The 13891-nt window shown below is 37.7% G+C and overlaps 1 protein-coding gene across 3 annotated transcripts in view; it reads right to left on the minus strand.

The window, feature by feature from the left end:
- Positions 1–438: 438 nt before the first annotated feature.
- pde11a (phosphodiesterase 11a) overlaps positions 439–13891 on the minus strand; it is a 96597-nt gene continuing 83144 nt past the window's right edge. For 2 of the 3 annotated variants that reach the window (XM_054787554.1, XM_054787553.1), the window contains one exon: positions 439–4075. In XM_054787554.1, coding sequence (XP_054643529.1) covers positions 3839–4075 — 237 coding nt within the window. In that variant the 3' untranslated portion in view covers positions 439–3838. Of the gene's footprint in view, positions 4076–7622; positions 8415–13891 lie in introns of those variants that run through there. The other variant, XM_054787555.1, reaches the window with a different exon arrangement.

Raw genomic sequence — 13891 nt, forward strand, 5'->3', positions numbered from 1 at the left:
ACCCACGCAGCCACCTACACTCTGCCTGCTGACGTCATCACCCGCAGCAGCAGCAAGCACGCAGCCTTGGTTGGACTGTGAGACGCTTCAACTCTTCCAATTCATGCATTTGTATGAATGCATGCAGCCTCCCTTTATGTTAGGATTTATGGAGTCATATTTCATGCATAAGATTGAAATCATATATATTAATTAACGTCACAAGCATATATTTCAATTTTCACATTATCGTATTTTCCAAGAGATTTTTTTTTTTATCAATCGTACTCTACTACCGCTGTTGCCTTTCGTTGTGATTAATGTGCTATTATAATTGTGTCCACAGGAGGGCAGCACCTTACCGAGTGGAATATTAACTGGAGGACGGTGTGGCGTTTCATGTAAAAAAAAAAAAAAAAAAAAGAGTAAAATACACATTTTGTAGCAGCATCCTTTTAATTGAAAGTGAGTACTGAAACAGTTGTCAAGCCTGGGCTTTTGCTTTCACTTTGCGCCCCACTGGTCTGAACACACGAACAAGAAACACGTTACGTCATTAAAATAGACAATTTGATGGGGAGATTGATAGAAAAATAGAACAGCGATATTCATCACCAGCATAAACTCATGCAAGAGAAGTAAACACATGCATGTTCACGGATGCTTGGAAATCCGAGGTATTTGTTTTATTCCCGTGGCTGCTACACCCTCGGCGTGCCTTTGAAAACATGCAACCTGAACGTCTCCTTCCGTCGGCCAATGAAAACACGTCAAGTAGCACGCGCACATCCATGCCTGCCAAGGTGCACAAAAGACACATTTCCAAAACAACAAAACTACGACAAGTCATAAGGCCAAAAATAATAGGAAATATGAAAATATTAGCTCGTGACTACATGGGCACCTCAGTACAAGTCTCGAGTTTTTTTTTTTTATTTTAGTAAAAGCTGTAAAACAGTCAGAATAATTGATGAGCGCTGAGGAGAAAAAAGGCCAAATATTCGATAAGTAAATGCAACTTTAAGAGTTGATTCGGTAGATTCAATGGCTTACTTTAGCAGGAATACACGTGGTAACGTCATCAAGGCACGTGTGTGTTTGTGGAAATGTGGTTAAACTTCGCTCATCATGTATTGATGAGGGAAGGTTTAGTTTTAGGATTTTTCCTTTATACACCACCAGAAGTGAAATAAAACAACAAACAGCATGTCGTTGAAGTGTAGAACTGTGTCAATTAAGACAAGGGTGCCCCAACGTTTTCCAGCGAGGACAACATAGTGAAAAATTAAAGAATGCAAAGGCCACTTTGAAAGAAATGATACATATTTCAAGACAAAAACTGCACCTCAGCTTTAGGTGACAAGTGAAAAAGCCTAATATTAATATACATTTCTATTAATATTTATACATTAATATTGATATATTAATACAAATATTAAAAAGACTATAAAGACTTTGTCTTTATTAATATTAATCTACATTGATATTAATATTTCATATAAAAAAAGTCTAAATATTTCAGCTTTCTTCTTGTAATATGACTTTATTCCAGTAATATTTTGACTTCATTTCCATACTATAACTTTACCTATAACTTTTCCCCCAACCTCATAAAAAAAAAAATCTTTGCTACTAAAGTGACATTATTTTTTCCCAATATTACAAGTTTATTCTCGTAAAATTTGAACTTTTTTTCTTGTGAGAATAGGACTTTTGTCCTCTTCATATTTTGAGTTTACTCTTTTTAAATTGCTGCAATTTTTCATGTTTTGTTTGGTTTTGAAATTTACAAATATTTGAAGTTTCTTGTAAATGTTCTTCTAATATGTTGGCTTTATTTCCATCATATTTTGAATTGATTCACATATTCTAAGTTTTTCCCCCAACCTAATTTTCCCCAAAAATAAAAAAAACTTTTTGTTTCTTATATTATGACTTTGTCTTTTCTTTAATATTTCAACTTTATGCTACTAAAATGATGTTAGTTTTCTTCATATTACGTTATTCTCAAACATTTTTGAACTGTTTTTGTTAAAATACAACTTTTTTCTCTAAATATTTTGACTTAATTCTTGTAAAATGCCTTTGCAAAATGATTTTTTTCATTTTTGCTGTTGTTTTTTTTTACTTTTACAAATATTTCAACTTTCTTGTACATTTTCTTCTCCTAATATTATGACTTTATTCCCATAATATTTTCAATATTATGACTTTTACGCCCAGCTTAACTTAAAAATTTTAACTTTTTTGCTTCTTTCTTATATTACATCTTTAAAAAAAAGAATATATTTTTTAATATTTCGACTTCATGTTACTAAAATGATGTTATTTTCCCTCAAAATATCACAAATTTATCCTCAAAAAATGTAAACTTTTCTCGTTAGAATACGACTTTATTCTTGTAAAATTCATGCTGATTTATCCATTTTTGCAGGGGTTTTTTTAGGTTTCTTGGCCGCAGGCCAATAAAAAAATAGCCGGGGGCTGCAAATGACGCTCGGGCTGCACTTTGGACACCCCTGGTTTAGAGGTTTCACAAAGATATGTGAAATCAAGGTGAGAAATACGTCTATTTTTGCATAATACGCTATGGTATGGTATGGTTTGCTGGAGATTCCCACTTTTTGCCGGGTTTAAGTCCCGGGACTACCAGCAGATGGTAAAAAAACGCGAGTAATTAATATCTCATATTTTGTTAAGAACATTAAAATAATAATATTCAAATAATAAATAATTACAATTGAAATAATTGCAAAATATAGTTAATGCAGTATAATTATTCTCTATAAAATGTTTCAAACATTTATGTTAAAAATTAATACTTTTAAAAAATGAAATAAATACATTTAAATTTAAATAATATATTAAAATGATACATAAAATAATTACAAACAATTCTAAATAACGTACAGTTTTTATCTCAATTTTTTTTTCCTCATATTTTTGTCAATAAAACTTTTTTTTAAATAAAATAAATAATAAAATAATATTTATAATATAATTTTAAAATAATTTTAAAAAGGTTAATACCTTACTGACAGTATGTGACTTTAATAGCCCCCTGGGGACAAACACTTTTGAACTGAATTGAATATTCCTGGGTGTCTGGAGCTGATTGATTGACTTTGATTACATCATTTCCTATGGAATAATGTGCTTTGGTTTTTGTCTGACCTTTTGAACCAAATGAAAGCGGAGAACAGAATGTCTACCGTGTGTGTCCAAGTACGCTGCATAAAACAGCTGTGATTCCTGAATGGCACTTCATATATTTGTGAAAGCTCTTCAATGAAATGTAAAAAATCTCCACTTTTTCTTGTTTTCATTTACCTCCATCGTGGTGGTGCATAAAGGCAAAATGATAAAAACGTTCTGCGTGACCGAGCGGTGTCTTTACAAATGACGGCACCAAATCCATCCATTCATTTCCCGTGGTGTTTGTGTGTGTATGAGGACAGCATGCATTTTTCATGGGGGTCGTTGAAACAAGGCACAAGAAGGAAGGAAGTGGAACATTGCAAGCACTGCCCCTGCAAGACTTTATCCTTCTTTTCGAGTTTCGGGACAGCACTTGAATGCAACACGGTCCTCAGTAGCCTATGTACACATTTACAGAGACTCCAATATTTGGCCACGTCTTGTTGTGCAATGCCCAGAAGAGTCAGCTGACACGATGACACGCGGCGGTCTCCTCGCATTTGCAGCCGCCTGGAAGGGCGCCACAAACCGTGACAACCTCCAGACACCTCAGGGGAGCTCATTTCTAAGGAGCAAAAAGCGAGAGCCCTCGCATGCGCCGCACAAGTTGCAGGCAGCATCGAGAAGAGGAAGCAGGAAGCGGGCCCTGCGCTGGTGGAAGCTAGCCAACGGATTTCGAGGCCGTGTCATCAGCACCGCCGCTTGAGCAGGGAGAGCTGCCCGTCTTGGGAACCGTGCAGACGATGTTCTCAGAGACCTCGCTGACGCCGCAGCGGCTCGCTGGGGCAGAGACGCTGTGGTCCCGTTGTCGCTTGTCGTTCAACTCCTCCCACTTGGCCCTGTTGGCTTGGATCATGTCGAGCATGGGCTGAAGTTTAGGATTCAACTTGACCAGCGTCTACAAGTCAGGGAGAGGCGACAAACACACGTGAAAACATGGCAACAGTGGGAAAAAATAACACTGAACCGCCAAAATACCTAAAGCAGGGATGTCCAAAGTGCGGCCTGGGGGCTATTTGCCACCCACGACTCGTTGTTTACATTTTGAAATAAAATGAAAGAAAAAAAAAACAGCAGAAATGGGAATAAATGGAGCAAAAAGGTCCAGTGTAAAGAGACAAGAAATGTTGATACTAATAACTAATAATAAGCTTGGTCTGTAAATATAAATCTATAAAAAATGCATGCATATAAAACACAAAATATTAGATCATATATATTATGATAAAATATATATTTCTATATACATTTTTAGATTACATTTTATATGTAAATTCACATTAACATTTTTATCTATTATTTCATTTATTTTTTTAAATAAAATAAAAAAAAAACAATATCACAGTGGCCCCCACTTTTTCAGTTTGCAGCCCTCATGTAATTTTACATGAATAAAGTCAGAATATTAAGAAATTAAGAAATATTGAAAAAAGTTGTAACTTAATGAGAAGTCCAACAAAGTCATTTTAGTAGCATAAAGTTATTACATAAATATTAATAAATACATTATTCATATATAAATATTAATGAAAGACATTATATTTTTTGAAGTCGTAAATATGGACGTCCGATATTGGCTTTTTTTGCCAATAACCGATATGCCGATATTGTCCAACTCTCAATTTCAGATTCCGATATCGATATGTGTAACACCACATATCTCCTGACGTGGGAGGACTGGACTGGACAGGACTGGACGTTTTACCTTAATAATGCACTGGAAATTTGACGTGATCTGTTCCGTATTTCTTTATTATTATTCGATCTTATTCGATTGTTTTATTTTGTGACTAACTTCATTACGACAGAGCCATCTATTTATCTATCTATCTATCTATCTATCTATCTATCTATCTATCTATCTATCTATCTATCTATCTATCTATCTATGCATGTATGTATATGTGTGTATGTACTGTATTTCCTGGAGTTAACACCGCCGCCACGAGTGGCTGCCTTTCAAGCAGCTCTGTTTATTTATTCAAGCACATTTTTATGAGAGCGATGACCGGCATCGGTGTGATTCCCTGTCTACCCATTGATATCGAGGCAGCAGTCAGAGCCGGGGCTAAAATGAAAGTCAAGCAGCCAGCAGGGAAGTGGAGATTCAAGCCTTCGGTACCTTCTGTTATCATGGGAAACGTGAATTTACTATCAAGCAAGATCGACGAGCTGGCAAGGACGTCAAGGCCTTCAGGGAGTTATTATTAGCGTTTCACCGAATAGCGAACAGCTAGCGTCCCAGATGCTAACGTGGGGAGCTAGCCAACTTCAGGGCAGGAAGAAAAGAGCCCGTGGAAAGCGCAAGTAGGTGGGCTTGCACTGGATGTGAACAAACTCGGGTGTCATCCATACAGCATTTTTAAAATATCGGTTTTCATTATCGGGAAAAAATCCGATACCGATGTCTACTGATATCACATTTTTATGCTAATAGTGGACCGGTATTATCGGTGGGCCAATATTATCCCTAGTCGTAATATTATGAAAAACAAACAAAATAAAAGAATTAAGTTGTCATATTTGGAAAATTAGGTTGCAGAAAAAGTTATGTTATAAGAATAAAGGCAAAATATTATGAGAATAAAGTCATAATTACAAGTAGAAAATTTACAAGACAAAAGTTGAAAAAGCTGGAAAAAAAAACAGTTGGAATTTTACGAGAATAAAGGCAAAATATTAAGAGAAAAAAGTCGCATTTTAACAAGAAAAATAATGTCATAGCAAAGAATTTAAATATCAAAGAAAAAATTTGGTAATACGAGAAACTAACAAAACAAAATGAAGTCATTGTCATTTTTGAAAAATTAGGTTAGGGAAAAACGTCTCAATATTATGGGAATCAAGTCCAAATATTACGAGAAAAAAATGTACAAAGATTATTTAAGAAGAAAGTTGAAATGCAAAAATGGGGGAAAAAGCGCAAAGAGCGAACTTTATATTAATAGCAGGCTTTTTCATGTTCATGTCGTTTTTTCACAGCGAAGGTCCGAATCTTATTTTGCCTTAAGTTGCGTCAAACAGACTATCTCTTACGAATATAAAATTTGATGAAACCCTGCACATCACCTTACACCACAATTATTTTGGCACCTAAATTGCATTTAAAATGAACCAGGACCAAATTTCGCATAACTAATACAAAGTTTGACTGTACAAACAATGAATGAACACAAGGGGCTTATTTTTGAGTTATTTTTGTCTCTGACAAAATAAAACAAATTCTTAAGTGTCTCTTTAACAGAAAAGCTCATTTGCACGTTGCTGTGCTGTAAATGAATGTGTTTTGACTCTCTGATATGTAATTATCCGCGCTCTCACATCAGACTTCGGTGGATACTTCCCCTCGAATGACTTGTGTTTTGTCAGGTTGTCGCATCACATTTCCGCTTTTGACCACCACCCACAGTTTCAGAGCAGATGAGACACGGAGACACGGGGACAATGAACATATGTGTGCATGGCTCAGATCAAGGGTACCCTTTGCTGTCTTCAACTTCACTTGAGTAGTATTTGAAATAGTTGTTCTAACAATGTGTACTATCCCTATCACCCTGACGTTTATAGAGAGAGGAAGCTTACCAAACCATAAATGATTAATTAAGCCTGTTCATGTTTTTATTTTGCGCTAGCACGGCTATGTTGTAAAAAAGTGTCTATATTTGGACATTGAAATGTTACATGTAAAGCATGTCAATTTTTGTTGTGAAATTAACAATATTTTCTCTGATAATTTTGTCATGATTTCTACTTAGAATTTAAGAATGATGTGTGAAATTGGTTTTTAATGTGTTTTATTCAAATATTCTCAGTGTAAAAAAAATAACTGTTGTGTAATCATTAGTGAAAAGTACATTACATTCGTGTCTGCCTGCCAATGAAAATTTTGAAGAACATAATTCCATGGAAAAACAAACCCCATGATGATTACAATGGTATATATTCATGGAATAATTACTCAACTCTGCAACTAAAGTGATTTTTTTTGTGTATAAAAGAGTAAAATAAGATTATTTGAACAAAAGTCTGACACACCTAAATTTCGTGTCCGGCCCGTTATGTACGTACACTTCGAGCTCACAGCGTAAATTGTGTATTGCTAGTAAATATTGAACTAGAAAATAAAAAGTGCCTTCTTGGGCCAAACAAAACTTGTGTCCTTCCGCCGGTTATTCGCCAAATACACGTTCAGCAGGGGAATGTTTCACCGTGTCCGCCATTTTGTGTTAGCGTAATGTACAGTCACGACCTCGGCAGCATCAAGCAGCATCCTTCAATTCGACGAGCAATTGGCAGTTTAACAACCATTGTCAAGTCTAAGGTAAGATTTTTTCATTTTTATATATATTGGAGAAGATCTTTATGCACTTGGAAATGATTTTTGTCGTCGGGTGAGTTACAAATTTTGTGTTTATCGAGCAGTGTAACTCGTTTTGACAGCCGTTTTTTTCTACCTCTCGTAGGTCGGCGTTCGTGTCGTGTGCACAAAGCGGGGAAAAAAACACGCAAAGTGGGCAAAGTTATTAATCATTACTAGTCGGATTTTACTTACTTTTATCCGTCGTATTATATGTCGTTGACATTTATCCGAAACAAATAAATTCTAGTGTGTTCGTTGATAAATTGCTCCGTATTTAACCCGGAAGCGATCGGCGTGTCCCTCATGGGAGGTCAAAGATCGCCTTGTAATTTTGTCTTTACCATGATAATTCAAGAACCACTCACTCAGTGCATTTCACTGAATCCTGGCTCATGTTGCCACAGTGCTGCAACGATTAGCTTATATTGTGGAGTTGATAGGTCAAAGTTTATGTCATTACAGTCTTAAGAACGGCTGATGGGATTTGTAGTCTTTGTGGTGCTACAACAATGGCATGGTAAAGACTGAAGGTCAATTTTTCTTTGCCATATTTTCAGAGCTTTAACTCAAGATCTAGATTTGTCACTTGTTTTTATTTACTTCATGATACTCTCTCAAATATAAGTTACTTTTCTAACAAAAGTCAAATCTATGCAGAGATAACAGCATAAAGTCGACACCGAATTATGTGCATTACATTTAAGAAAGAGTGAACTTCGGAGGGTTGCTATGGGAAATGGAAGATGTCTCGAGCTCTGGTATGTTGGGTACCCTTGATCTGAGCCATGCACATATTGGTCCATCCAGTCACTCTTAAATGTTGGGTTTGTTCCATCAACTGTTCCTGCTTTTCAGAAAGCCATGGTTCTCATTCGCTCTGCAAATAAAAGAAAAGATTTCAATGGCTCATTTTGGGTGACGTCACCGCGTTTGCTGTCACATAACCACACCACAGCTTCAAAAAAATCCTACGGGAAGCCATGCATTATTATTTCCAATAGACTTTAGGGTCAAAAATCCAAACAAAGCTAAGTCCAGGCCAGCAACAAGTGATGGGACCAGAAAAGAATTTTGTTGCTGTGCATGCTGACTGCTTTTTACCTTTTTTATTCACTTGTGTTTGATTTTAGAACATTGCTGTTGGAGGAGAAATTATAAATGAGAAAAAGCACAGACAGTAATATGAAAACACCACTAAGGTGTACTTAAATTGGGGGATTGGGGCATAAATTGAGATACACGGTTCACTCTGCCAAACAAGATGATTGCAAATGCTGCCTTTACGCTTTATTCTTTTGGGCTAAGCAAGGCTTTCGTTGTCTGGTTGATGTACCACTGCTGTATAAAAGGCCAAACTAGAACATCAGCACATTATTCCAACCATTATTCATCTCGGCCCAGACGTGGCACAGAGTCTACTAGATCCATTAACCCTGCTTCCTATGAAATGTGCTCTACTCACAATACAATAAAACCTGCAGTCCGAGGCCTTGAACCAAACGTGAGCAACAAACATACCCACAGGCAGTTGTACGTGTGAAATGCATGATGGGAAACACTTGCAGATCGCATGCTGCATGTATTTTTCGTAAAGGTGTGATATTCCGTGGGAAGTCCAAGATTCCATGAAGATTTTGGACACTCAATTTGGACACTCATGTTTTCATTTCAGCAAAGTTTATACGTCCATGAGACTCTAGGTCTGCCTTTTTATAAATAAATAAATTAACACAAAACAACTGGGAAGACATACAAATACAATACAAAAAAAAAAAAAAAATAGAAAAATAAAAAAAGTATTACAGCAATAATAATTTTTTAAAACATTAAACAAACAAACAAAAAAAGTTGATAAAAATGAATTACAAGAACAATATTTATCATTATTTTTTTTATTATTGCCTGGTGAAGTACTAAAGTAGAGTGCAAGATGGAGTTCTCTGCACAGCAATCTGTTTGATACTTGGTAAAACTGCTTAATTTATGTGTGTTTTTGACATAATATTCGTTATTATCACCGCAGCTATCACTTTGGATGCGCCATTTTCATCTTCATTGCTTTTAATTTGGCCGTTTTAGAAGTCCTCGCTGGAGATGCATTCACTTACTGGCCGTAATCTAACTAGCGTCCCACGTTTACAGCCGATGGTGCGTTCAAAGACAATTTTGGGATTTTTCAGTATTGGGAGAAAATATGGGGTTAAGGTTAGTATTTCTCTTCTGTTCATAAGTTCATAAGGCAGTGAGAGGGTTAGGGTTTAAATCAGTTGCTTTATACAGTAATTCCTTGTTTATCACGGTTAATTGGTTCCAGACCTGACCACAATAAGTGAATTTCCGACAAGTAGGATTCCCTATTTATAAATGCAATATTTTCATTGTTAGCGCATTGAAAACCTTATGACTTTCTAAATACGGTTTTTAACATTAGAGCGCTCTAAACACCTATAGCCACCTTTACACTCCTATTACCTAATATAGTAGACATAATAAGAGAAAAAAGACATACAGTATATTAGTTCCAGTGCTAGAGGAGCTGAGTAGGGAGCGGACAGGAAGTGAGGTCGAGGGTTCAGAGTTGAGTTTTAGCCTGACGTGGGTTACGTCCGCATCAGCAGCCCATGTTGGGGATTACTTTGCCTGCTGTGAGATCATTCAAACCTGCAATAAAAGCCTGTTGTTCTGGCGATCAAGTCTGGTGTTTGTGTGTCTCACCCAACATTACAGTAACATTACTGACACCTAGTGACCAGTGTAGAATACTACACATCATCGCAACGTCTTTGAATGTGTTTTCTGAATGTCTTATATTTGTATTTTACTTCATTTACGGTAGCCATTTTTATGCTTGAAAATGCTTCATTTAGGCAAAAAAATCAGTAAAATTAGCTTAAAAAAATAAAATAAAATCTCCGTTTCGTCATCTCTATGTGGAGTTTGCATGTTCTCCCCATGCGTGTGTGGGTTTTCTCCGGGTACTCCGATTTCCTCCCACATTCCAAAAACATGCATGTTAGGTTAATTGGCGACCCCAAATTGTCCATAGGTATGAATGTGAGTGTGAAATGTTATTTGTCTACAGTATATGTACCCTGCAATTGCCTGGCGACCAGTCCAGGTTGTACCCCGCCTCTCGCCCATAAGTCAGCTGGGATAGGCTCCAGCATACCCCCCCGATCCTAGTGAGGGCAAGCGGCATAGAAAATGGATGGATGGATCGATAGCTTCAATATGTATTTTTTTCTTAATAATAGGCCATATTCAACCACAAAACAGCATTATTGACTAATTAATATATTTTTTAAAACAGCTATGGTGTTAACCTGCAAAACTAAAGCGCAAAGTGGCGAGGAATTATTGAGGAAGTTTGGGTTGTATACCAACACCTTCACACTGTGTGAATTCCTATGCTGCATGCATGCATGCATGCATGCATGCCATCATCCAGCCTTGCAACAAAACTACAGCTCTCCAATGCAAGTCTTTGCAAGGATTTGTCTAATGGCTATGCGGCTTTTCTGCAAGGGATTTCTCCACGGTCCACATCCACCATGGGAAAGTGTCATTATTCGTCAGAGTAAGCGTGAGGAAGACAAGCAGTGGGGCTGTAAAAACGGACAGTTATATAAGTTGGGATTAATATTCCATGGAGCATCAAGACACCACCAGGAGAAAGAGATCAGCAAGATCAAGAAGGAGATCTTCCACCCACCAACCCTCCCTCCCCACCCGCTGCCTCACAACTCCCTCTGTTCTACTCCTCCCAAGTCTAATTGGCGGCGGCGTGATTGTGAGCTCCATATCTGCATCATCCTCCCAACGTCGGCAAAACGCCCCCGCACGAGCAGCATGCCTGCTTTGATGCTTTTCATCTGCACCATGCAGACAATACGCCAGGTCTAACTTTCAACTAATTGAATAAATGCGATGGAAGATCTGATTTGTGTTGTCCACCCATGATGGCTGTGTGTGCGTGCATGTGTGTGTGTGTGTGTTTTCCTCCTGTTGTCTCATACTCGCCTAGCCTTCAGCCATTTGCCTCCACGTCTCCTCACTACGCCTGCTGACTCCCACGCAGCAGGAGAGGCGGGAGCCTCGCTTATTGACGTCACTGACTAACACACATTCTCATACAGACCACTTCCACTGCATCACCGAAACTTACATCATATAGTACATTTTGGCACAATGGTGTTTTGTCTGATGCAGGGCTGTCCCAACTTTTTCCAGCGAGGGTCACATAGTGAAAAATGAAAGAATGCAAGGACCACTTTGATATTTTGTAAAGCAACACGTAGAAATGTGAAAAAATGTATGTCAGTTTTGTCATATGGGTGAAAAAGCCGATTAATTTGTATGAAACTTCGCTCTTATGCTTTTTTCCGATTTTCCAAATATTTCAACTTTCCTCTTAAACAATTACAGTGTGACTTTTGGGCGTGGCTACTGCGGAAACCGAGTTTACAAACATCTGCTCCAGGAGCTATCCACACGGAAACGTTTTCAGGTCAAAGTATTTTATCGTTTCAGCCTCTCATCCACACAAGAACGGTGTTCTCGGTGCCCTGAAAAGCTATTTTTTGAAAACAGAGTAGGAAAATCTGAAAACGCCGGCTTGTGTTGGCTGTCTTCACGAAAACTGACTCGCTGCCACCAATGCCGCCATCACGTGTCCAGAAGTGAGCTTTGACAACAAGCCAACATACGTGAATATTTCGACGGACATGACTCACCCCAGTCGATATTCTCCTGATATTTTGTTGTTTTATATTCCATAACGACTCACAGAAGCAATTCCGCTTCTCAAGTCTAGATGAGCCTTGGAAAGTGGAAGACGACAGACTTATGCGCAAGCGTTCTTTCTTCATTTGTGGTTTAGTGTGTCACGTACTTCCGTCTGTGTGTATGTTCACAGCGCCGCACATAGTTGTGCCTTGTGTATTACATCGTTTTCACTCAAGTGATCCGTGTGGACGCAAATTTTTTTCAACCCGCCAAAAAAACATCTCAGGAGCGTTCCCGTATGGACAGGGCCCAATCTCCCCAATTCAAGTCTGAACAGACCAGAGCTACTAGGTTGTGCAGCATTTCTCCGAAGGCCAAACTGCGAATAAATTCAGTGTAAGTCACTTTCAGTTGGCCAACAGTCAGACGCACACAAAGCCTCACTCTGCTCAGAATCCAACCTTGGAGGGTTTTTATACAATGAGGGATGTGTTGGCGGGAAAACATTCTCAATGGGAAAGTGGGCGGGGGCTTTAATGCTTTGCATCAGTGAACAACAGCAGATGAAGGACGATGGGAGGGATTTGTACAAAAATATTGGGACATTTGGCTACGACACTCCAACAGGAAGCGAGACCTGCCCCCTTTTGCAGCTGCCCCCATCATGCCTTGCTGCACCTCCAAACGGTTTCCACAGAGTTGGAAGCATACAATTCCAAAATGTTTGACTAAGATTCAGGGGACGTAAATGATCGAAACAAATTCCTGACTGATAACTGGTTTGGCTTAATGATAAGCAGTGACCCAAATTGCGTACATTTTTCAGCTGAAATTTCTTGCAGCTTATATTTAATTCCAATAATTAGAATATTTTTTTTTACTGTGTTTTGAATTCGTTTGAAATTCAATTGAAAAACAAAGCCAATGGAAACGTTGCAATGTAACGTTTGGTCTTGCTAGCCCAGCACACAGATAACAGGTACTCAAATAACGTCTCCATTTCAGAGCCTTTCCTTTCAAGCACTGTACTGAACATACCAAAATAAAGCACGTCAGATATAACTTACACAAGATACACAATCATTTCTCTGTGACATTCAACATAAACAAAATCCACTTAAACAAACACACTAGCTCGGTGCTAATTCACACTGAAAACCCCATTCACGCGCTAGCAATTAGCATTAGCGATTTTACATGGCGATTTCAAACACCTCCAGTTAAATTTGATCATTAAATAGATAACTAAGATGCACACTTCCACTGATACTGTAATCCCTCGCCACTTCACAGCTTCAAATCATGCTGTTTACTGGTTAAATACGGCCTAGTATTAGTAAAAAAAAAAAAAAAGAAAGCATATCCAAGCAAATGTTACATATTTTTTGCCTAAAGTAAGCATTTTCAAGCATAAAAATGGCTAAATGAAGCAAAATACAAAATATAAGGCATTTGGAAAATGCATTCAAAGACACTGTGATGATATGCAGTGGGGTGTCACAAGATCACGTGTCACAAGATCTCACGAGATCAAAATGTGACAAGATTTCTCGTTCAGAATAAAACTCTCTCATGTGCACTATGCCTGGAACGATAATAAATTAATTAATTAATCACACAATAAATGAA

This window comes from Dunckerocampus dactyliophorus, chromosome 9 (genome assembly GCF_027744805.1).
Source record: "Dunckerocampus dactyliophorus isolate RoL2022-P2 chromosome 9, RoL_Ddac_1.1, whole genome shotgun sequence".
Lineage (NCBI taxonomy): Eukaryota > Metazoa > Chordata > Actinopteri > Syngnathiformes > Syngnathidae > Dunckerocampus > Dunckerocampus dactyliophorus.